This window comes from Mirounga angustirostris, unplaced genomic scaffold, assembly GCF_029215605.1.
Source record: "Mirounga angustirostris isolate CCGP_5_RB_7025 unplaced genomic scaffold, mMirAng1.0.hap1 SCAF_10, whole genome shotgun sequence".
NCBI lineage: Eukaryota > Metazoa > Chordata > Mammalia > Carnivora > Phocidae > Mirounga > Mirounga angustirostris.
In genome coordinates, this window is record NW_026991718.1 from 29407308 (window position 1) to 29434131 (window position 26824).

At 35.8% G+C, this 26824-nt stretch overlaps 1 protein-coding gene across 2 annotated transcripts in view; it reads right to left on the bottom strand.

Moving 5' to 3' along the window:
- Positions 1 to 26824, bottom strand: part of STRN (striatin) — a 102985-nt gene that overhangs the window by 15960 nt on the left and 60201 nt on the right. The window contains exons 8-17 of one of the 2 annotated variants that reach the window (XM_045884410.3): positions 25775 to 25885; positions 23671 to 23757; positions 23060 to 23203; positions 18169 to 18305; positions 12317 to 12492; positions 10409 to 10456; positions 9483 to 9604; positions 6249 to 6416; positions 4455 to 4595; positions 20 to 124 (exon numbers count right to left, since the gene is read on the bottom strand). In XM_045884410.3, the coding sequence (XP_045740366.1) occupies positions 20 to 124; positions 4455 to 4595; positions 6249 to 6416; positions 9483 to 9604; positions 10409 to 10456; positions 12317 to 12492; positions 18169 to 18305; positions 23060 to 23203; positions 23671 to 23757; positions 25775 to 25885 (1239 nt within the window). The remainder of the gene's footprint in view (positions 1 to 19; positions 125 to 4454; positions 4596 to 6248; positions 6417 to 9482; positions 9605 to 10408; positions 10457 to 12316; positions 12493 to 18168; positions 18306 to 23059; positions 23204 to 23670; positions 23758 to 25774; positions 25886 to 26824) is intronic. The other variant, XM_045884411.3, reaches the window with a different exon arrangement.

A 26824-nucleotide genomic window follows, 5' to 3' on the forward strand; every position in this document is an offset into this window, starting at 1 on the left:
CTTTGTAATAAACACTTACCTGTATTGTTATCATAGAATTTGATGTGCCTGTCTTCATGAGCAGTGATGCTGATGGGAAGAGTGGGATGGCTGATGACTCTATTTATTTGGCAAGAAGAGTTGGCTGCAAAAAAAAAAAAGCAATAAGTTAGTCAAAGCTACTATTTCTTCACACAAGAGAACTGAATACTCACCTAAGAGACTAAAAAGTAAATGATGTGACTTTAATTTGTCGTTAGTTCATTTATTATGTGACTATTCATAATTTCAATGTTAGGAAAGAAGAACTGCTGAGCAATACCATACTGACAAATCCAGAGGTACGTACAAATGAGAATTTTCTTTTCCACCTAAAATCAATGGGTGCCTCCCAAGGCTTAGCCTAGGGTCACTAACATTTCTCATTCTCTGACGACTTGCGATACTTCTGCTGCTTTAATAAAGTTCCATCATTATTTACATGTAGACGATACCTAAATTTATTTATTTTTTATTATTATGTTATGTTAATCACCATATATTACATCATTAGTTTTTGATGTAGTGCTCCATGATTCGTTGTTTGCGTATAACACCCAGTGCTCCATTCAGTACGTGCCCTCTTTAATACCCATCAACAGGTTAACCCATCCCCCCACCCCCTCCCCTCTAGAACTCTCAGGTTTGTTTCTCAGAGTCCATAGCCTCTCATGGTTCATCTCCCCCTCCAATTTCCCCCCTTCATTCTTCCCTTCCTGCTATCTTCTTCTTTTTTTTTTTTTTTAACATATAATGTATTATTTGTTTCAGAGGTACAGGTCTGTGATTCAACAGTCTTACTCAATTCACAGTGATACCTAAATTTAAATCTCCAGTCTTTCTAGATACAGAGCTCTTTGTCACATGTTTATCACCTGAAGACAAATATGACAAAGGGAGCTTCTGAGCTCTTTAATCTCTTTCTCATCATAATAGAAATGGTCATCGGGCCACGTGGGTGGCTCAGTTGGTTAAGTATCCGACTCTTGATTTTGGCTCAGGTCATGATCTCAGGGTTGTGAGATCAAGCCCCGTGTCAGGCTCAGTGCTCAGCAAGGAGTCTGCTTAAGATTCTCTCTCTCCTCCTCCCTCTGCCCCGCCCCCCAACTTGCACACACACATGCACGTGCATGCTCTCTCTCTAAAATAAAGAAATAAAATCTTTAAAATAGAAACGATCCTCATTTGACAGTCTACCATGTTTGGAATCTTAAAATAGTCAGCATCCTATTATGTGCACTATATAGTAACTTTCAGAGAATTTCAATTATATGCACAATGAGACAGGCAGGCCACATGTCATTAGGTCCATACCACAGTGCATGAACCAAGGTCTAGAAAAAATTGTGACTCCCTCAAAATCATGTGACAAAGCCAGTACCAGCCTCTATCCTAACGAGATGGTTCATGCAAATCACAAAGCTGCCAAAAATGGTACCTAAACTATCAGAAGTAATTCTAAAAGTCTTTTATCAAAAGGAAGTCAATCATTAAAAGCCTTTTAATTAGTGAGTTTTGTTAAGACACTTTATTTTTCTTTTAAAGGAAAAAAATCTATATATATAAAGGTAATACTAACTTAAGATATGTCAAAGTTAAAAAAAATCATGTTATGGTCCAGGGAGAGGAAAGGATGCTCTTCTTATAAAGTCCATTACTGGGACATCTGACAAGTTTGAATATAAACAATAACTTAGACAACAGCATAGTGTCACTGTTACATTTCCTGATTTTGATAATATGCTATGTCAGAGAATGTCCTTGTTCTTAGGAATTACATGCTAAAGGATCTAGGGGTATAAGGCTATGATGTCTCTTTACGTGGTTCAGAATTTAAAATTATACACATATACAGTGATAAAGCAAATGTCACAAATGTGGCAAATGCTAAAAAATGGTGAATCTGGGTGAAGGGTAGCTAGTTTTTGTACTATTTTTGAAACTTTCTACACATTTGAAATTATTTCAAAAAAGTTAAAATTTTTTCTAATCTCAGAATAGTTATTATGAATTTAAATTCAAACAGAAAATGTAAATATAGGTAAAAATAGCTGTAACATTAGTGTACTCTATTAGATTTTCTTGTGTTCCTAAAAATATGACATCTTAAAAACTGAAGATAGTCTTTTTCCAGTGTTAAGGGCAAGGGACCACCAGCGTGTTATCTAAGAATAAAACAAAAAGTCACTTGACCATGTGAAGTAAGCTCTGGGTCAGTTATACTTGATTTAATGGTCCTAAGCAAAGAATTTAGTTTCAAAACTCAGCATACAGATTTTTTTTTCCCCCTCTGGAGATAAAACACCATGAACAATATCCTCTGTAGGATCTAGCAGGAAAGTAACAACAGAAAAGAAATACTTCAAGTAAAATATCTCATGTATTCTGAGAGAGAGGTTTCTGAGAATAGCTTCAATTGTATTGAGATCCAGGAAATAATTATGATAGAAATCAAATGATGGAAGCAGGCAGAAGAGTTTTTATACAGTAATACCTTCAAGGAAGTTCTCCACTTAATGGTAAATCAGACAAGTAAGCAAAATGCAAAGAACACTAGAAATCACTTGAAGGCCTACCAATCACCATTCTAACAATGAATCTAAATCTTCCAAGTATTCATATTCAGCTTGCAACTTAGAAATGATTTACTTTTCACTGGATCGACAAGTACTCAATTACCTGCTTCAACTACCTTTGACTTTTTCAGTCAAATCACCATTGACATTAAAGTTTATTCTGATTTTTAAAACAAAAATCCTTTATCCTCTTAAATTCTTTTTTTTTTTTTTAAGATTTTATTTGTGGGAGAAAGAGAGAGGGAGAGCACAAGCAGGGAGAGTGGCAGGCAGAGGAAGAAGCAGGCTTCCTGCTGAGCAAGGAGCCCAACGTGGGACTCGATCCCAGGACCCCGGGATCATGACCTGAGCCAAAGGCAGACACTTAACCAACTGAGCCACCCAGGCACCCCCAATTTACTTTCACCTTGAAACGTGTTTTTGGTCAGAACTTTCATTTAAAAAAACATCTGCTAAATTCCAGAAAAGAAGAACATAGTCAAATATAAACAGGTAGGGGTAGTCATGGTAGAAAGGAATAAAAAGACTGTATTACACAACTCTAAAGTAATAAAATTGATAATTTAGGAAATGTCAGTACATATTATTATAATTCAAAATAATTATCACTTATTCCAATAATGCTGCCTTTGTTCAAAACATTTTTGGCAGTTTTCTTCAGAAAATGCTTCCAGTATCAGGCAAAAAGTTGACACACTTAAGGAAAAAAATGGGATTGCCAGACTTGACATCTTATTAATTTAGAGCAGTCATTAAAAATCAATATTTACCACTCAGGACATTCAAAGAATTGACCACAAAATCTGAAGGTAATTCCAAAAATGTTCACATCTTTCTTAGTTTTATATTGTTTTCTATATTTTACTACTGTAAGCTTTAGGTCATATATTTAAAAATGAGTTTAAGTTTACTGAGAGCCTATGTTTCTTGGCACAAAAAGAATTCTTTTTTCTATTCCATAATCTCAGTTTTTATTTTTTTGCCTCTCTCTTTTATATCCAAATAGTTCAAAACTCTCTTCATGTCTACTTCCCAAACAATTCTCACAGGACCTCAGAAAAGAACAAAGGACAACAGACTGGGAAGAGAAAATGAAGAAAGCCAAAATGGAATGAGGGAATTTTTTAAGAGAAAATGAGTAGAGGCTTCCCTCTACGAAGGAGAGAGAGAGAGAAAGACACACAGAAAGACACACACAGACACACAGATGCATACATGCACGCCAGGGTAAGTCTTTTTAAAGCAAGTTCTCAGACTAAAACAATAGTATATGCATACACAGTTTTCTTTATCAATTGCATCCTAAACTATCACTGTCTGAAGCCTAAAGATAGAAAGCAATGGTTAAAAAGCCAAAACCACTAAAATTCTGTAGTATCTTCTTCACAATCTGAGAAATTATTTCCTGACTTTCTGTATCCAATAAGAAGCTTCATATTTGAGATTCTGAGAGGCACAACTTGATCTACATTCTCATCAGGCTGTGTCAAATTACATTATTAATGCAAAATTGTTTTAAAAATGAAATCATGAGAAATGAAAAAGACTTTGTATTCAGAATAAATATTATTGTGTTCAAACAGAATTGAAAACTAATCAGTTGGTATAAAATAAAATTTGACTCCTCTTTGGAAGTCAAATGATATTCCAAACAGTATAGTTATAAATGTGCATAAACTTAACCCAAAGTCTTAAAAATCAATCGTAAGTCATTATATCCTTCTAAGTTACTGTGTTCTGTGATTTAAAAGGCAGAACTCTTTATAATAACAAGTATTTTTTGTAGCTGACTCTGGTAGTTATAATTTTGATAAAGCTTAAAAATTTTATCCAAAGACTATTTAAAGTTGGTATACATACTTGAATCTAGGTTGGATTCTAAAGTGAGAATGCGCTGTTGCGTTTCCATGTTAAAGATGCTTGTATATCCTTTGCTGAATGATGCTACCATATGGCTTGGGTCACTGCTCACTAGATCCACAGAGGCAGGGATTCCTAATTCTAAGAGAGTCAGAACATAGTCAGAGAATGGTGATTAGAGGGTCTACTTGAAAATGTCCTCATAAAATAGCAAAACAAACAGTCACAAGATTTCCTTAAGAATTGAAGAAGACTCAACATTAGAATAAAAATTAACTCATAGCCATTCAGTGGACATTATTTGTTACTTTTAGCCCTTATTTTGTTATTCTTACCTGTTCAGCAAGTCTTCTACCTGTTACTCAGCTAAAATATTCAAAGAATGCAGGCCTTTACTCAGAAAATAAATGGAAAACATGTATGGACTATAAGTTTTGTTGCTTCCACCTAACCGGAGGCTTAAACTGGCATGGTGGGAATTCTTTACTTTAAAAGCCCATCTCTTACTAGGAATTTTAATTCATCAAAAATATGGAATTAAAAAAGTAAAATTTCAAATTATTATTATTTTATGTAGAGTCATACAAATATAGATGCAGGCAACTCATCAAAACCCAGACACAAGTTATGACAGCTCAAAAATAAAGAAGGTATTTTTATCTATCACCTAGAATAGGGTAAAACTTGGTTAAACTTGGGAGTGTACTTACAAACAGAATAGAACGATACGTATGAATATAATCTTATCTTTTGATTTGGCTCAAAATCTAAAGTAAGCAAACAGTTCAAGAATGTGTATCTTACAGAAGAAGATAGATTAATGGCTAATGAGCACAGACAAAAAGTGCTCAAAATAATTAGCCACCAAACTAATGCAAATTAAAACCACAATGAAACACTGCTACAAACTCACCAGCATGGCTAAAACTAAACAGACTGACAACACCAGGTGTTAATAATTAAGGATGTAAAGCAACTGGAATTCTCATACATTGTTGTCAGTGGTGTGAAATGGCACAACCACTTTGGAAAAGCTTGGCAATTTCACATAAAGTTAAATACACAATACCACTTCTAACGCCCAGCAACTCTACTTCTAGCTCTTTATTAGCTCATAAAAAATACATGAATGTTCACAGCAGCTTTGATCGTAATAGTCAAAAACTGAAAACAACCCACATGTCCATCAAGAGGTAAATAAACACATACACTGATTTAATGAAATATTGGGAAGGACACAAAGAAACTTTGAAGAGGTGAAAGAAATGTTCTAGATCTTGATAGGTGCAAAAGTTACGTATTTTCAAACTCAACGGAACGTATCCTTAATACCTGGTTTTTACTGTATATAACTTATATCTCGATTTTGAAAAAACATTTTAACGTGTGCTCTTTCACCAAATACTGTGCTTTTAAAAATCATTAAGCTGGAAATTCAAGCAAATATACTTCCATTGCTTAAAAACACCCCTTCAGATTAAATTTAAACTAACAGTTTGTAGAATCGTTTATTCATTTGCTTGTTGTTACAATAAGACATCTTAAAAAGATTCATTAGAGGGGTGCCTGGGTGGCTCAGTTGGTTGAGCGACTGCCTTCGGCTCAGGTCATGATCCTGGAGTCCCTGGATCGAGTCCCGCATCGGGCTCCCTGCTCGGCAGGGAGTCTGCTTCTCCCTCTGACCCTCCTCCCTCTCATGCTCTCTGTCTCTCATTCTCTCTGTCTCAAATAAATAAATAAAATCTTTAAAAAAAAAAAAAAGATTCATTAGAGTAACTTTTAAAAAGCCTGTACCTTGATTATCGTTAAATACACTTAGGGCTGGAGCAACCTCAGTTGTATTCCATAAACGGAGAGTGCCGTCTGCTGAGCACGACAACAAGCGCTGATGGGCTGCACTGTAAGCCAAGCCCCAGACGGCATCGGTGTGGCCGAGGAGAGGGCCTCTTAACACAGAAGGATCTATACAAAACAGCAAGAATGCAAAATCAAGAGAAAATAAACAAATCCTAACGGTACTTAGATCTCAGAGAAACTAAATATACAGACAAAAGCGCCTGAGAACAGTATAAAACATGCTTCCTAGCTTCTGTTATTTTTCTGAAATGCTGCAGTAACTAAAAAGAGGCCTGGAAATATGCAAATGTAGAGTCTAGAGTTTATAAATTAAAGTTTTTAAGTATATATTTCTCTCCTTAAGAAAATTAGGTATTTCCCTCTCCCCTCCTTTTTTTCTTTCCACTTGTCTAGATTTTTTAAAAAAGCATGTTAACACACATCATTTGAATTTTATCCACCTTCAGAGAAGCCACAACTCTTCCCTGAGGAAGTGAACAGAGATCCCTTCCTCCCCTGGCTCCTTCGGGGCACTTCTCCCCCTGGGCCCCCATACTAGGGATGGTAGTTATTCCCAGGAGCAACGGGCCTCTGCTATTCCGAGTGGACAGGAACGGAGACCTAGAGGAACCCCCAAACCCTGCAGCAGCAATAACTGACATGTGAATGATGTGCATGAAAGGGAGGGAGGAAAGAGGAAGGGGGATCACTCAGCAGCACCATTTCATAATACAAGTCAAACTGGAAACTTTCCTTATTCCTCCGCGCAGAGACTCTATGAAGCAGTACTCTCAAGATGGCTCACACGTGTTGAGTTTAAAATGCCAGTAACGTTATCTGTCCTCTACCTTCTCTCTGTCATTCCATAAAATATTTATTGGAGACACAATGTGTCAGGGACTATGCTAGGTGCTGGCGCCACCCAGATAATTAAGACACAATACTATCCTGGTCTCAAAAGACATGTAGGTAAGTATAATAATGGTGACAGAGACACCAGTTTCCATGCAGGGTAACTGGGTGAGTGAAAGCCTCCCCGAGAGATGACACCTGAAGCATACAGGTGGCGGCCAAACACTAGAGGGAAGCCACCGCTGGCACAAGGACAGAAAGCATGACATGTCAGGGAATTTATGAGCTTATTCAGCCTTATCCAAGTGTGGAGTTTGAGGCAGGAAGCAGAGGAGAGGAGGGTAGCTAGTCTAAGGTGGGATTTCTACAACATATTAAGGTACTTGGAAATTATTCCGAAGGCAAAATGAACCACTGAAGGGTTTTCCAGGAGCAGCTGGGTAAAGTACGTATTTAGTAAGGTAACCTTCACTATAGTGTAGAAGACAGATTGGAGAGAATGAAGATGAAGGCAGAGGGACTGCTTCAGTAGACTGGGAGAGTGATGATGTAGACCCAAGAGAGGGCAGTGGTAAAAGGGGCAAAGCAGAAGGGGTAAATCCAAGAAAGAGTTAGGGGGTAGTATCAAAAAGACGAGGTAATTAATAAGGTGTGGATAGTAAACAGAACAAGGCAACAAGGATAACTCTTAGGTTTCTAGTTTGGGTAATTTTGGTGGTGCCACCATCTAATAAAGAATATATGGGAGAAGAAACACAAAACTGATTCGAATTTATGGGCAATGAGATGGCCACTTTGAAAGGTTCTGTAGGCTTAAAGAAGAGATTTATGAGTCAACAGCATGTAAAACCATAGAAGTAGATTCAGTTTACAAAAAAATATGTGTACAAAGCAAAGAATGAATAGGGTCTGGACCTTGATAAATGCCAGTATCTAAGGTGGGAAAAATAAAAGTTCATGAAGGCTAGGAAACAAATTGTCACAGACTTAAGTGTCAAAAAAAGCCAATAGCAGACAAATTTCAAAAAGGATGGAGTGGTCTACAGTTTCAGAGAGCCAATACATCTAGTAAAACAAGGACTGTAAAATACCCCTTGGATCAGCCAATTGGGTAGTCACTGACAATCTCGTTATATTTAAGTGGGATAGCCAGAAGACAGAATGCAGATGGATGATGCACAGGAAAAGGACACGGAATTAGTAACTCCTGTGTTTTCTAGTCATTACCACCAAAGAGACACAGATGGTAAAGGAAAGAGAGACTAAACTAAGACACCAGAAAGGAAAATGGAGTCAAGAAAAGGCTTTCCCTTGCTCAGGATCGGAGTTACCTATATTTACTTACATGCTGAAGGGATGGAAAGAGAGAAAAGAGGGCAAGGTTTAAGATAAGAATGAGAAAGAGCAAGAGTGGGAGAGAATCAAATGCAATCTCAAAAGAAACGAGAGAATGAGGTCAAGAGCAAAAGGGGAAGGGTGGGTTGGCTTGAGACAGAATGAAGACAACTGATCCTCTTGATAGAGAGATAAAGGAAGTAAGGAAAAACATGGAGAGGGTTTACCTTTCACAAAATATATGTTAAATGCTTATTAAATAAATGTTGGGAAAAATTTTTGTTCATTGATTTTCTTCTCTTTACTTAGGTTTGTAATAAAATTAATCTAAAGTGAAAATGAAAATAAATGTGGTTTTAGGACAAATATGACACTCCACACCATTCTAGAATTTAACAAAGAACATAAAAGGAAACCAAAATAGTTAATTCCTCAATAGTTTTTGCAAAAGAATTTATGGTAACATCTAGTGATAGATTATAATGTGGATTTATGTTTCATTATACTATTCCCAAGACTAAAAGGGCACTTCTTAATTTTTAAGGCCTTTCAAGTATTCTGGTGTCACAGAGTTTAAAAAATCATTAGCCTCTACACACTCCAATAATAAATGAACATTCATTTTCCTTCAGTTGTTTGTCAAGAATAGTAATGAATGTGTAGTAACAGTAATGAAACATGATTACAGATTAGTAATAATGTATCAAGTAATGTACAGATGCCTAAAATGAAGAAAAAAATTGTTAATCAGGCCAGCATTTCCAATCAATCGAACTTTGGGGGGGGGGCAGGAACTGTTTTTTCAGGAATAACACATTCTTTTCTTTTTTCCAGCATATAAATATCAAATTATTTCCTAAATACAAGAGTCCTTTTTAACAAAATAAAGACCTTGTTCCCTATTACCAATTTACTTTTTTAAAAATCTCATTTTATCCTTATATATGCTATGTAAAATGTGTAAAAAGAAAATTTATTCTTTCATATCTTCAGGGAAACACCTACCATAGGAGTCATAGGGATCGATGTTGGGGTTGGTGGTATTCCAGCCCTGGATCAGTCCGTCAGCACCACCACTGTAACACTGCTCACCACTGCTGCTCATTACCACACAAAGCACTGGACCTCTGAGAGATAAAAATCAATTTCTATTCCCAAAAGTCAATCTGATACTAGGACTCGTTAGAAATAAGAATGCTTAATTATTCATATGGCTTTCTATTTTTCTGCTTTCTACGATGAATAAAAATAGTATAAAAGCACTGCTCATTTTTCTTCTTCTGCTAAACCAGAGATTGGTAAACTATGGCCTGTGGGCCAAATCCAGCCAGTGGTCTGTTTTTATACAGTCCTCAAGCTAAGAATGGTTTTTACATTCTTTAAGGGGTTATAAAACTAAGCTAAAAACAAGAATATATAACAGAAAATACATGGCCTACAAAGCTGAAAAAGTATTTACTATCTGACCCTTTATATAAAAAATATGCCAATCTCTGTGCTAAATCAAGTGAATTAGTTTATTTCTTAAGCTTACCTGGAAATATGAAAAGCATGCAATATGTGGTCATAATTTAAAAATTCTCCATATTTTTATCTAGATTATCTTTAAGGAAAAAAAAGTCCCAATTTTTAATATCTAAACCTTACTGCATCAACTTATTTTAAGCATGAGATATATAACACTTAAACATCATCCAAATAAAATCTAATTTCAGCAAGGATCTATGGTAGTGATAAACTTGGTTTTAACACTGTATTATCTTTTTTACATTTACCAAAAAAGAAAAAAAAAAGAAAAGCCAAAACCCCTCCCCAAAACCACTACTAAATACAAAAAATATATAACACAAATACTTAAGTGAAAGAAAATAAAATACTCTAATCAGGCTGATGTACAGTGATGCTGACTTAGAGAAAAAGCACATACTTACTTATGAGCCCTGAATGTATAGATAGGCTCCACATCAAGAGAAGTACTCCTAAATCAGAGAGAGGGAGAGGACTTTTACCACTCCAAGTTTCAGTAGTAAACAGTATCAATGGATATATGCCACAAAATTGCCTTTAGGAATTAGTATACTGTTCTCAGCCTAGGACACTTAAGAAAGCTTACCTGACCCCAATCACATATTTTTGTGGCCTCAAGAAACAAAATCCTTATTTAGTAACAATACCTGCTTATAGCGCTCTTAGCATTGTCATATCTATTTGACTATTTGAGAGAGCCAAACTCAGAGAACATCATGGGATTTGAGGAGATACATTTCCGGATTCAATTAACTGGCTAACTCCAGGCAAATTATTTATTGTTTTGGAACTTCAGATTCCTCTCTATTTAAAATAAAACAGAAAAATTGGGATAACACCAAATACTCACAGGATTAAATGAAATTCTACAAGTCAAACAGTCTAGGAAAGAACCACGAACATAGTAGGATTTCAATAAATGGTACTTGAATTTCTTTGCATTTCCATCAAGGCTAATATGTCTGACCTCAGGATACTTGTAAAAATTGTCCAAGTCATCAGTTTATTCATTATTCAGAACACTGAATGTATAGATAGTCTACACTGCCTAATATTTAAACTGGATTTAAAGTCAATTACCATTTCTTATATTGTATTACAGTTTTTTTTATAGGCATATGATTTCTCTCCTCAAGCATTTCCAAAATGTTAAGCTCAAAGGTAAACAGGCCATGTTATTACATGTGAAGGTATTATTACTAAGCTATCACCAGCAAGATACTTGTTTCAATATGTCTCTAAGTTTTAGTCAAGACTATATGAGACATTCACATTCCCTGATCTAAAGAGATGCCCATTGTGACCAGAGAACTAGAAAGACAAAAGGCACAATTTATAACTAAGAAATAATTTTTCTTTGCTGAAGATACCTGATCCATATGAGGATTCTCTTGGTTTTAGCAAGATCTGGTTGAGCTATCTGATGCAGACTGATAAATCAAGTATTTTATCTAGTCCATGTATGACTCACAGTGGGAATGTCACTGATCTCTTTTAAACTTGGCAATAGATATCCTCTATCAGTAGTAAAACTTCTGTAATCTCTTCCAGTTCATGTTCACTTCTACTCTTCCAATAACTGAAGTGCCTGACACTGGAGAAGGGCCCATGCTGGGTTCTGGGCCACCTGATTCAAGGACACAAGGAGAGGGACCTCCAGTAAGCACCCCACCAAGTGGGGCTAAGACTAGCTTGGTGACTGATAAGAGTTTATACCAACTCGTGTCTGCTCATGCTTAGAGAGGAACCAAGGGGCCAAGGCAAGAACTAGCAGTTAAGTGACAGCAACAATAGTACCTTCCATCTATACATTTTGGTGGGTATGGAAAGTACCTAAAGGGACAAGGCCAAATGACAAAACCAAAGAGGTCCCTCACCCCTCTCCATCAGCCTTCCCTCCCTTCCACATGGTAAATCCAAACCTAATAAGCAACAGGACAGGGATGGGGTGGGGTTTGATGATTTTAAACATGCCTGCACCTCTTTACAACCAGAGTAGAAACCTTCGGTATAGATAAGGGACTCCGCAAATATGACAACCATTTAAAACACTGTATAAGGACTGTAAATAGCATTCAGAAACACTGGGAAACTATCAGATAATACATTTCTCTCTCAGTGTCAGTTTTCCAACCTACTATCAGATTTTGAGTATGAAGGGAAAAATTCTAATTATGTGACATGGTAAAGAAGAAAAAACTAAAAGGGATACTTGATAAATTGAGAAATTTAATAGCAAATAATTTAAGTATTTTTCTGCTGAAAACTGATAATTAAAATACTCAAATACAGTTAAAGTAGAATATTCTCACTTTTTGGCTGGGGCTGTTTTCTGCAAATTCCACATTTTCAGTGTGTGATCCTCTGATGCTGTTATCAAAACAGGCTCAATGGGGTGGAAAGCAAGGGCTCGAATGCCATCAAAGTGACTTCGTAATGTAAACTTAGGGTTCCATGTCTTCCTCAGTGCATCTTTATTGTTTGCTATCTTTAAAGAAACAAAAGAAAGACACCCATACATTTAGTTCAGGACAGGAAAAAAATTATATTTTCACATTAATTCTTGCTGATTTGTCATTAAATCATCACATTTTGCAACTTTCAAAACAATATAATTTCTAAATGTAAATAATCAAATCAATAGGCAAAATTAATAATATGTCAACCAAAAGTGGTTTTCTTTGAAGAAATATGAATGCTATAACAAGAAAACAGGTAACATAATTCAATAGAAAGAATATTAACATAAAATAGATCTTCACTAGGATGACTAAAAAAAAACAAAAGACAAATAATTTTCAACCTAAATCATAGTATAGAAACTAATTTGGGTTAAGAGCTGAAAAACTAAGTTACCTTTAAACTTGTTAACATTATAGAATATGATCATACTGCTGAGATTGTCAATACTTCCTACAAAGAGCTAAATTTTCATCAAATTGGCAACAAGGTTTATAAACTGGAAACATAAAATGTTAACACTGAAAGAGATAATCGGATGTCATAAAACAATAGATTCCACTTGTAAAACACATCATGTTGCTTTTCTCCACAGAAACTCCATCCCAGCAACTAAAAAATGCACTTTTTTTCTCATTCCAACTATATTCCAGCTTTTTTTTTCATTTCCAACTAACGGGAAAACCAAAGAGGTTCATGTTTAACCTTACACTAGCACCACATATGAACTTTTCACACTCCACAGCTAATAATCATGCCAGGTTTAAGCAAGAGTGGGGCAAGTACTGTTAACACACTGGAGAAATATTACCATATTTACAATGACAAAAACCAGCAACGATACTAACAATTGCTGCTATTATAAGCATTATTCATTATTTTATACATTTTTTTAAAACTTAACATGCATTAATTAACTCACTTAACTGTCACAACAACTCTATGAAGGAATTAACATTATCCCCACTTTACAGATAGTTAGAAGTGACTTGCATAAAGAAAAAAGTTAAGTGACTTGCCCTCTAGTAAGAGGAGTCGTCAGGATTCAAACCCAAGCAGTCTGGCTTCAGAGGCTACTCTTAATATAAACTAACTTAGGACCCAGAAGTTTAAAAATTTGCAGAAAACTTTGGATAGAGCATGTCATAATTGGGTCAGTAAGGAGACAAAATACAGGATACAAGGAACTACTATAAGAATTAGTGCTGGTTATCCTTGTGGAGGAGGCAGGGGGAGAAGTGGAATTAACTTTGACTCTTCTCTGCTCTTATTAATGAGCTGAAAGATTTTCATATGTAAGAACAATTCCATTCCTTCTGAATGTCTTAATGTGGTAGACAGCCACTAAGATGGTTCCCAATCAGCCTCACCTCCTCATATTTACACCTTGTGAATCCCCTTCTACATCATAGGGTTGCTCTGTGTGACCAGTAACACACACCAAAAACCTTGCATCCTGGGTGTTCTTGCTCACTCTCTTTTCAAGGGCACTCACACTGGGGGAAGCCAGCTGCCCTGCTGAGGAACCCACAGAGAGGCCCATGTGGTGTGGAACTAGTCTCCAGCCAATAGCCAGGAAGGAACAAAGGCCTTCCAACAACCACATGCATGAGCTTGGAAGCAGATCTTCCCCAAGTCAAGTCTTCATTCAAGACTGCAACTCTTGCCTACATCTTGACTACAACCACCTGAGAGACCAGAACCGCACAGCTAAGCTGTCCCAGATTGCTAACCCCCAGAAACTATGATCTAACAAATGTTGTTTTAAGCTGTGTTGGTACAATTTGTCACACAGCAATAGATTAGTAGTATGTGAATTAGAACTGGAAACTACTTGCAGGGCGCCTGGATGGCTCAGTTAAGCATCTGATCCCAGACGGTCCTGGGATCGAGTCCCGCATCAGGCTACCTGCTCAGCATGGAGCCTGCTTCTCCCTCTGCCCTTCACCCCACTTGTGTTCCCTCTCAAATAAATAAATAAAATCTTAAAAAAAAAAAAAAAAAAGAACTAGAGACTACTTTAAGAAATGCAGGTATAACACTAAGTTTTTTTTTTTTTTTTAACAACTGAGAGATAGTAAAAAAAAAGAGAGGGAGAATGACATTTCTCTAGAGACATGACTGAGTTCCATAAGTTATTGGACTAAATCTTTGTGAGGTTAGTATAGAGAGAACAAAAGTATCTAATGGGAACTTCTGCTTCTAGCTAAGATGGGCCAGATCATTAGGATCAAGTCTGCACTTGAGGACAAGTAGAAAAACAGAGCTAAAAATTTTTAAATGAAGAACCAGCAAAATAGTGAAGAAAAAGCAGACGAGAATCCAGGGGAAGAGAGAAGTCTAAAAAGCCTGATATTTGGACTTTTTTTCCCAGAGGGAGTTTACTGATTTCAGAGGGGAAGGCTGAGAGGTCAGGCTATGCTTCTGACAGCTGTGCAGTGCAAGGAGATACAAACCAGGGCCTACCAAGAAAGTGGGGCTTGGTGAACCTCCTTGCTCTGGGTTTTGAGTTCAAAGGGCTGCATTCTTTTTTTTAAGATTTTATTTATTTATTTATTTATTTATTTATTTATTTATTTATTTATTTATTTGCGAGAAGAGAGGACAAGCAGAGGGAGCAGTAGAGGGAGAAGCAGGCTCCCCACTGAGCAGGAAACCTGATGCGGGGTTCAATCTCAGCTCCCTGGGATCCTGACCCGAGCCGAAGGCAAACACCCATCCAACTGAGCCACCCAGGCGCCCCTGGGCTGCATTCTAGATAGAAGAGTTAACTAGAAGAATACAAGCCCTTACAGAGACTGTAGATCAGTTCAGATTACCTGAAAAATTGAAAATGGAATGAGATGATCCAGATTTCTAGTGGCTACAGACATCTGACAGAAGCAAATTAAAATACACTCCCTGAGGGAAGATATCACTCTAGGCCTGAAGTTATTTCTACAGACAACTTTTCAGGTATAGTTATTTGGACATAATAAAAAGTAACCATGCCTATGCAGGGCAATACAGCATAAATGAAAACAAGCAGATACATAATCATGCTTACTGTGTTCAAGAAGATAAAAGACAACACTGTAAATTATGAAAGAAATCTATAAACACTTAAAAAAAAGAATTCTGGAAGCAAACAATATCAGACCTAAATAGATGGGTTTAATTACAGATTACACGTAACTGAAGTGAGAATTAGCAAACCAGAAGATGGGTCATAAAAACATCTAGGCTGAAGTATGGAGAAACAAAAGATGGAAAATACAGGGAAGGGAGTAGGAGACAGAGGGTACAGAAAGATCTAACAATTAGCGTTCCAGAAGGAAAAGAAAGAGAAAGAAGTGCAAAAGCAGTATTTGAAGATAAATGGCTCAGAATTTTACACTAAACTGATAAAAACATATTAAGCCAAGAAGGTCTAAGAACTTCAAGAAGGTTAAATGAAAAGAATCTAAACATTGGCTGACATTCAAGACATAGGGAGATTATTAGAGAAAATACAAAATCAGACTACCACTGAATGACCAGTAATAGACAGTTAACTTTAGCAGAAAACAACAATGGAAGAAAATGAAATTATATATTTAGAATGCTTAAAAATGAAAGAAAATAGAACAAAACCCTTGCCAAATGGAATTTGATACCAGAAGTAATAGTTAACCCACTCAGGCGAAATACAATTTAATAAAACCAGAAACTGAGGGAACTGGGTACCAGCAGACCTTCACCAAAGAGAAATATTAACTGCTCTTAGAGTAAAAGAAAAGTGATGCCAGATGGACAGTCAGATGTGCAGGGGGGAATAAAGCAAAATGAATAATGTAAAATGGATAATCCTAACTGAATACTGAGTGTACAAAACATAAGGAGATAAGTGTCTAGAGAAAATACATAACAAGAATGACATACATGTAGGGTAGGAGTTTTTTTGTTTTTAAGATTTTATTTATTTATTTGACAGAGAGGGCGAGCACACACAAGCAGGGGTGTGGCAATCAGAGGGAGAGGAAGAAGCAGGCTCCCCACTGAGCAGGGAGCCTGATGCAGGGCTCAATCCCTGGACTCCGGGATCTTGACCTGACCTGAAGGCAGATGCATAACCAACAGAGCCACCCAGGCGCCCCAAGGGTAGGAGATTTTAAGTAGAGTTATAAGTGTCCTAAAGGTCTTTGCATTAAAATTTTGATAAGGATGTGTGTGGTAATCTCTAGGGTAACAATAAAAAGAGTAATGAAAGAGTGCATCATCTCCAAATAATGGGGTGGGGGTGAATAATGAAAAATAATCCCAATACAGGCAAAAATAGGAGAAAAAGGAACACAGAATAGGTAGCACAAATAGATGGTGGACTTAAATCCAAATATATCAGTAATTACTTTAAAAAGAAATGGACTCGGGCACCTGGGTGGCTCAGTCGGTTAAGTGACTGCCTTCGGCTCAGGTCATGATCCTGGAGTCCCTGGATCGAGTCCCGCATTGGGCTCCCTGCTCTGCAGGGAGTCTGCTTCTCCCTCTGACCCTCCCCCCTCTCATGTGCTTGCTCTCTCTCATTCTCTCTCTCTCAAATAAATAAATAAAATCTTTAAAAAATAAATAAATAAATAAAAAGAAATGGACTCAATGCTCCAACTAAAAAGGTGTCAAAGATTAGATGAAAAAACAGAAGTCAACTAAATGGGTGTTTTTATACACACAGACATAAAACATAAGGATATAAGAATAGAAAAAAATTTTTTTAAAAGCCTGTATCACATATGTGGAGAATGGGGAGCAAAGAGACCATTTAAAATAGGTTATTGTAGTGGTTCCATGTGAAGAAGAAATGGAGTTGGATGGGAGGTAAAAAACAAAAAACAAAAAACAAAACCAAACCTATAGATTTTAGCTATTTTTGGAGGGAGAACCCAAAAGACTAATAGCCTTAGCAAGAAAAGTGAGAATTTTTGATTTGCAGGAAGAGAAGTGAGTGGTGAGGTTGCTTTTTGGGGTACTCCCTTCTCATATCCATGGTCTGCTTAAGCGTTCTTCCTACATCCCCCATGTGGCAGGAGCTATACTGTGTTCTCCAATGAAGATAATGAGGTATCAAAGTTGAGAGGATTTAACGAAGATTAAGACAGATTGTAAACACTTTATAAAATAAGCAACTGTTTTTCTGACAATTTATTATCATGAACAATTATAAATGTATTTATAATTGTGTTGGGTATTAAATAAAGGGATGCATGAATAAGGTATCAAGATCTCAGTTTTGGTCCAAAAATCACTGATGGGTCTGCCTTAACATCTGAAAAGCACCCTACAGACATCCCTGCCTAACAATAGCTAAAATCATTTGTAGATAGGATATTCACAGATAATGTACTAAAGAAGAAACACAAATGTTGCCACTGGGCAAGCATGAATTTCAACTGATCACTGGTACCCTAAAACACAAAACCCAAACTTGGTAACAGAAGAATTTTTTTCCCTTATCTAAAACCAATAAACAAGCTATAATGACTTATCGATTTAGGCAAAGCCCATAATGTTAATCTCTATGCAATGTGAAAAATATGATCATTTACAGAATATATTCATATTTTCAAAGTTTCCAATTAAAATGGAACCAAATTCTAGACTTGTGAATAAGTTTGACCACTGTCTTTTTCTATAAAGTTAACTTTTTACTTTTAAGAAATAAGAAAAGAACAAAAATAAAATCATGACTCACATCATAAGTTAGTGAATCTGCTTCATTGGCCACCGTAAGGCCTGCCAATTCTCCAAGTCCCAGTTCACTTTCAAGGGCTTCATCTGCTCCCATGATAAAGGACTTCCCAGAAGAAGGAGGAAAGGTCAGTGCTTCCACTGCAGGGGGAAGACAAAAGAAACATAAAAAACCTCTGAAGTGTAAACAATTAGTCTCATAAAGACATGTCTACATTTATTCTTAAATGCTTTTTAAACACAATAAAATTCGGTTAGAAAGCTCTGAAGAACTAGCTGCTTTTTTTTTTTTTATTCTATTTATTTATTTGAGAGAGAGAGAGAGAACACACACGTGCATAAGCCAGGGGAGGGTCAGAGGGAGAAACATACTCCCTGCTGAGTGCAGAGCCCAACAAGGGGCTCGATCCCAGGAGCCTGAGATCATGACCTGAGCCAAAATCAAGAGTCAGGTGCTTAACCGACTGAGCCACCCAGGCGCTTCAGAACTGGCTGCTTTTTCTGTATCTTAACCATAACTAAAGGTATCATCTAATTAGAAAAGCACAACATGTAACAAATCCAACAGACCACTGTCCTTTCTTTTTCACAAAAAAAATACAACTTAAAAAAGTAGGCTTTCCTCATTTGATATTTCTTGTTAATTACCCAAATTATTTCTATCAGTTATTAAATATATGTAACAAGCGATCTGAACACTGCTGGTCTCATTCAAAATAAGACATTAATTCTACAACCTGGAAGAATACAGAAAATTTCAAATGAAAATGGGTACAACTGTAAAATGTGCCTTTAGGAGGCAAAGTTAATGCTGGCATTAGAAGCCAGGATTATGACTGGAGGCAGGGAAGGAGCAGTGATCTGAAGCGCACGCAGGACTTCCAGGGCCCGGGTAGTGTTCGGCTTGCTGACTTATAGGCCGAGGTAACACGGCTGGGTTCACTTTGGGATAATTCACTAAGCAGTTTTCTGCCAGTATGTTGTAGTTCACTTTTTTAAAAGGGTTTGTTTCAAAAAAAATTTTTTTTCATTGTAAGTGGATTTTCTTTTCAAAGAAATTTTTAAAATAAAGTGTCCATTTGAACATTTTCATTAGCCAACTGCGCTTCAAGAGGCCGTTTCTTTGCGATAAGTGAAAATATCTTGACTTTATAACACTGAACAAGCCAATCCAATTCCTTCAATCACCATCACAGAAGAACCAGTTAAAAGCAAAATGCCAGATGAAAACAGGAATTTAATTTGGTCAACAGTAAATTGTTGATTTTTATAAATGCAGATTATTCTAGCAAACTGTCAGAGGTGGTCTTTGGGCAGTTTTTGAGAGGTGGTTACTTTACTGATGACAAACATTTGTAAGTTGATTACATGAATTTAGTAGTTTAAACTAAGGCTGTTAAAAAAAGTAAATTAACTTTTTCTTAAAAGAAACAAGTCAAGGGGCGCCTGACTGGCTCAGTCAGTTAAGTGTCCTCCAACTCTTGATTTCGGCTCAGGTCATGATCTCAGCGTCGTGAGATCGAGCCCCATCATACTGGGAGTGGAGCCTGCTGGAGATTCTCCCTCTCCCCCTCTCCCCGCTTGTTCTCCCACTCTCCCAAGAAAAGAGGAAAGGAGAGGAGAGGAGAGGAGAGGAGAGGAGAGGGGAGGGGAGGAGAGGGGAGGGGAGGAGAGGGGAGGGAAGGAAGAAAGACAAGTCAGTTAATTAATGGAAAAAACTGGACTTAAAGGTGCTTTTCAGCTTTCGATTCAATTATGTAAGTTTAGATTCAATCATAAGTATTTGTTGAAATGAAAGAATAGTTACGGGTTTTAAAAATAGTAGAGGCAGACACTCTACTTAAAATCCTTTAAGAACAAAGGAGACTATAAATTAAGACATTTTTAAACCACCATACAATAAAGCAGCAATAATAAAAATGGGTTTTACCCAAACATACCACATATCTTCTGAGAGGTTTGAACAACTCTAACATTTACTACCGAAGAGTGGGGACTGTTTAAGTTAGAATGGCAATTTTCATGCCAAAATTTCAACAAAAAGACTCACATGAGACTATGAGGCTGGGTCTTCAGCCAGGTATTTTGTTTGCTTTCATCTCTACTGTTTCGACAACTTTGTTCAGGTGTGAAATAAAAATGATTCTTAAAAAAACAAGACTAAGATTCATGGGATTTGAGCATACACACTGTTGGGGCTAATTTAAATAATGCTCTAAAAATGACCAAGTAGGGCGCCTGGGTGGCTCAGTTGGTTAAGCGACTGCCTTCGGCTCAGGTCATGATCCCAGAGTCCTGGGATTGAGTCCCACATCAAGCTCCCAGTTCAGCGGAGAGCTTGCTTCTCCCTCTGACCCTCTCCCCTCTCATGCTGTTTCTCTCTCTCAAGTAAATAAATAAAATCTTAAAAAAAAAAAAAAATGACCAAGTAAAACCTGAAAACAAAGGAAGGCAGCAACTCCTTCCACCACACACCACCGGCTAAGCCACCCGACCTGAGGGCCCGAGAGAGAGCGACCATGGGCAGAACTCACTTGACTGCTCTCTAAGATGCCCTAGAACTTAAGACTATACATCACATTTCTATCTGGTAACTAAACATTACTAGCTCTAATCAGCTCTAATCAAATTATTGAACTGTGCCTCTTAAGTATGGCACTATTTTCTGAATTATTAAAACAAAAATAAAGTAATAAACATTTATAGCACACAAAGGCTATGGACTCATTTTCTGAAACTAAACTGGAGGCCAAGAAGCATCAGTCACAGACAATTAAATACACAATGTATTTCTTACAGGGGCGCCTGGGTGGCTCAGTCGTTAGGCGCCTGCCTTCAGCTCAGGTCATGATCCCAGGGTCCTGGGATCGAGCCCCTCATCGGGCTCCCTGCTCAGCGGGAAGCCTGCTTCTCCCTCTCCCGCTCCCCCTGCTTGTGTTCCCTCTCTCGCTGTCTCTCTCTCTCTGTCAAATAAATAAATAAAATCTTTTAAAAATAATAATAAAAAAATTAAAAAAAAACAACAACAATGTATTTCTTACATACTTTTTCTATTGCTGAAAACCTTACACTGAGGAGGAAAGGTTAGGACAACCAATGTTACAGACAGTAAGCTAGATAGTCAACCCTTCAGTTTTAAGATTCTTAAATATTTTTTTTCTTTCAAGGGCACTTTCTGTGGCTTATGTAATGCTTTTCTACATTTATCATTCAGTATATAGTACTTAGTCTACCTCTATTATTAGAATTCTGTAAGGTGAAATCTCTGATAAAACTCTTTAGGAGTTATCAGAATAAAAGAAGAACTAACTTTTCTCCTTATCTGGACCTCATCTTGGAATAATTGAAACTGATTAAAAATTCTCACATTGATAGTGTCAACTGTCACTATCTCCTAGTGAACAACAAACATACCTAATGAGGCCCATTACTTCACATCTTTCATTCAAAAGACATGTCTACATCAAAGAAATTGTACATTTAGACTATAAAGGTGTAATGTACACGTCTTCATTATTTAATGTATGAGTAATAAATTCCAAATGTACTATAATTAACTCTAACAAATAACTAACCATGTTACGGTCAAAAATTTCATTTAAAAAGTACTCCAACCATAAATCTGTCCATCAAAGTTCTATCAGTTTATGTCTCTTTAAAATGTAACTGAGTTTAAAAACCAAGAAAGAAAAACACCTAATGATTTTTCTGTGGCTTTTTCCTGGGCTGTTTTGTTCAATCAAAAATAATTTAAAGAGGCATATTCACTGCAAATAATTATAGTATTTAAATTCAAGACAATTTTAAAAAATAAATTTTGAAAAATATTTATTAATCATTAATATTACTTTTATGTCCTACTGGATTTTCAGCTACTGTAAATACATATATTAAAATCAATTTCTACATATAGGCAGATAAATCAGAACATGTATCTAAAAGACACCTAAGATGGTGCTATAAAAAACTAGGAACCTAAATTTCCAACAGGGAAATGGTTAAGTATCAAGTCTAAAATACAAATATGTAATCTTAAAGTTATAATTATGAAAGTTATTTTTGTGGCTTTATGTTTAGTGAATAAAACAAAATGGGATTATTCTACTTGGGGACTATAACTTTGTAAAAAAAATAATACACATTTGGACAAGGACTAAAAGGGAAGAAAGTAAAAACAGAAAGCAGAAAATGTGACTAGACTTTCAGGTGTCTTTTTTCCTTTTTTCATTTATCAGTGACAAACTGCTTAAATAAAACATTTGAAAATATTTATGAGTCTCAGAGTAAACATTTACTACCTATTTATGCTTTTGTACATAAGTACAAAAAGTACAAAGTGAAGTAAAAAGTAAAAGTACAAAGTAAACATTTACTACCTATTTATACTTAATTTTCGCATTGTTGCAATGGGATAAATAAAACAGCCTATGTATACCAAATACATGGCTCCTGTGGAGCCAGGGGATGTTCTAAACTAGAATTCAGAGTTGGTCTTTAAGTTTATGCACCCTTTCTTAAGTCTAAAAGACTGAAGCTGGAATCAAATTCTCTTGAATGTAAGAAAGCCTACTTTTGGGGGATACTATGTAGATCAAACATCTGTAAAATAAAATTCTTTTCTTAAAGAGTCGTTCTGAATAACTGAACTTATATATGTATATCCCCATACTTTTTGTGCTCTAGTGTGTCTTTTTTTTTTTCTTATGAGGAGAGGAAGGGGGGCGCAGAGGGAGAGGAAAAGAGAGAATCCCAAGCAGGCTCCACACCCAGCATGGAGTCTGACACAGGCAGGGCTCAATCTCACAACCCTGAGATCATAACCTAAGCTGAAATCAAGAGTCGGACGCTTAACCGACTGAGCCACCCAAACACCCCCAGAGGTCTTACATACTTACCTTCATCTGCCCTATTTATTTCGTGTTCAGGAAGCCTGGAGCTGGTGGGCCTGGAAGGTGAACCCACAGATGGCTGCAATGAGGGAAGTTCATCAACATCTCTCAAATTAGCAAGCATATCTTGTAGTTTTGACCTATTGGGCCCTAGCCCAAAAACAGGGAGGAAGAGAACAAAAAAGAAGAGAATTATTCCACTGCATCAAAATGGTGCCACAAACCTTATTCACATCTACCTACATTCAGCTCTAAAACTACCCTACCATATTAAAAAATAATTACTTTCCAAGTTTTCAAATTATTTTAAAAGTTTATTTCTTGAGAAGAATTATGTTTTACATATATTTTAAAAATTAAGCTAAAGGAATAATATTGCTATTTGCATGAAAAACAATGTTCATGTGCAGTTTGAACCATTAAAAATCATATTATTCTATAATCCTTGTATATTACTCTAAATGCAGACAGATACCATGGATTGTGAAGCTACTGTGTATTGCATTAAACAATAACATCCCTTTTTGTTTGTCTGTTTATGTTAAGTTGCATTCATTGCCTTACATCCTGAAACTATGGTACCCGAGGTGAAATCTCATGCCCTACTGATCACTTACCTGAGCTTTGATTCTTCATTCTCCCACATCCCTGTTTTGACTGTTTTATATAGGATAGAGGCTGAAACAGATCTTCGGTAGTTTTTCCTGTTACAAGTTTAATTAAGAATGGGAAAATCTTACCCATAGTCCATTATGGTTTTTTTTCCTATACCAGCAAAGAATACAACTACTTTTAAGCAATTTTAACTAATACCTAGAAATATATTTCAAGACAGTATGATTGGAGTACACAATTTGACTGGAAATATTTCTACTAGACCATATCAAAAGGACTTGATCAAACTTTTCCAATGAGTAATTTTTAATTCAATTAAAAATATTTATGGTGGTTTATAAATCCATGCTTTATATATCAAGTCAAAGCTTTGCTTCAGTTCTGTTTTTATGTCTTCACTTGTTCCCAGATCACCATTTTATTAAGACATGAACTGACAGCAATAAACAAAATGTCCTGAGCCTCACTCTGCAGTCCTTCTATCCTCAATGAAACACATTAAAATTTCTCTCCCTGCAGTCATTTTTCTTCATCATGCAAAAAAACCATGTGCTATATGCCTGCCTAGTGATCATAATCCCCAGTCAGGAAATCCAATAGCTTCCATTAGTAGGAATACTGTTCCAGTCAAATGGTGCCATTTTAGATCTTAAGTGCTAAATTCCAACTACAGCAATGCCTTGATATTTGACAAGAACTGAATAATCAATATAATAGTAGGTGGATTCTACATAAGACCTAGATATCCTTCCAACTGAGAGATGTTTTACATTTGAAGACATTCATTATTGCAGCATAAGGACTTAAAGAAATACCAACTTTAAGCCAATCTGAAAATTAAAATATTCTTTCTCATTTATGATATTTGCATTAAAATTTCAGTATAACTGGTTTTGCCATGGTCTGCAAAGTCGTAATAAAGCATGTCTCATTACTGTTTAAGACTGAATTTTTTATCCATACATTTGGATAAAAGGTACAAAACGCTCTTAGGTTTTAATATTAATTTTTCTCACTGTGATTTAATTTATATGGAGGAGGTATCAAAGAACATCATCTCAGTTATGTAATAGTTGGTATAATGATAACATCAAAAATAGTCACTGACTTTTTATCCATTCAAGCTAAATACTTGTAACACCTAAAATATTTTAAATAAAGATTTAAATGTTTATCAGTAATGACTACACTACTTTTTCCAACTTTTAAATATATGTTTCACTAAACTGGATTTTCATCTTACTTTACACTACTTTAATATCCCAAAGGATGCAATTCCTTTTGCCATAAAAGGGAAACCCATGTTCATATTGTCAATGAGAGTGGAAGCACAGGAGGTAGTTTAGCCTTGCTCTCCTAAAAAGGTGTTTTAGATGGTGTTCAGGGATGTTTGAAAGACTTTGTATTTCCACTTTACTTTAATTAGTTCTACTGCTAAACCTAATAATTTCTATAATGAGTTTTATGTATATATGATTCACAGGGCTAGCAATTTCATTTTAGCTTCCATTTTTGATATGGTAGACATCTTATTAAAAAAGAAAAAAGCTAACTGGTCAAAATTTTTAAATTAGAAAATAAATCCTTTTAAAAGTTGTGTATTTGACTCTGTGCCCTGTATAGCATATAGTGGTGAAAGCAAATGAACTGTTATGAACACAGAGAATATTCAGGGGTAGAAATTAACTTTGTCTCCAAGTCCAAAAATAATATGCAATAATTTGGGTGGATTGCCAGAGGGTCATACTAGATGAGATTTAAAATTGTCAACAGTGAAAAATCATTGTGATAATTAAGTATATATACTTTAAAAATGAAATTATCACTATGTTTTGAATATATAGTCCCACACTCTCATGAGGCTCTAGATGTATTATTGAGATATATTATGGTTCCATAATCATATGCATGGCTGTTTTTATTTTTTTAAGGTCATACTCAAAGAGCTAACCATTTAATTTCAACCCCTGAGAGCAGGTGAAAAGGAAAGAGATCAGAAGCAGAAAAGAAAATGAGTAAGTGGTTTTAGGAAAACATTGGGAAAAAAAATTGGGGATATAAAAGAGGCAAGTTTTATGATTTACAGATACAATGTTTTCCACTTACTCTTCACCCCCTTTTTCCCCTTTCTCTCCTTTTTGTATTGTTCCTTGAGTTTGGTAATTACTCCCTGGTCCACATTCCAGGCTTCAGGCATGAGACACTGGTCTTCCTTTTCTAAATAGAGTGAAACAAATGAAACAGCCTTTTTAAATAAGATATTGAACACTGTAAGTCAATTCACTGTTATGTCACTGAATGACATAACAACCATTTTGTTCATCGTATCACTAATTTTAAAAAGTCATTGCTTATTCTTTAGATGTATAAGTCATAGAAAATATAATATCTAAGAAACAACAATCAATTCAATTTCCTAGGTAATAAGAAATTTCTCTTGAAAGAGACATAGAAAAAAAAAAAACCCTAGAAGATCTGAGTGACTTTTAGTAAATTAAGCCCAAAAACTCTAGAAGCCCTCATTTTCTTATTCAATTAGGACTCATAAAAAAAAATTTCTTATTAATTTATGTAATGAGATTATTATTAAGAGATTATACAAAATAGTCTTCAATAATCTTTTCATTTTAAAAATTTTATATTTTTGGCATGTGTTCATCAACTAATGATCATTTTTTTTTTACAGGCCTTATAAATAGCACTTTGTAAACTTATCAATCAACCTTCATTCAAAATTTAAAGCAATTTAAGTGATTTGTTAGTTTACAAATTCTTAAACAGGAAACTGAGCTCCTAGTAGATAACAAATTCAATCATTAATTTTCACTATTACAGGAGAAGAAAATTTAAAGAATGTGTTATATATATTTTACATTAGTGTAAAATTACTTATATACTATATAATGCTAGGTTTTAGCTCAGAACTCTCACTTGAATTCAAGACTCATATATCCAACTGCCCTAGACTCCACATTTCCATTAGAAAGTCTAACAGATTATCTCAAACTAAACGTATAAAATCAAATTCCCAATCTTCCAAATCCAGTGTTTCATCATCCTTCCATTTGCTCAGACCAAAAACCTCCCTTTTCTTCCATATTTCACATCAAGTATTTCACAAAATACTGTTTTTTCTATCTTCCAAACACATCCAGA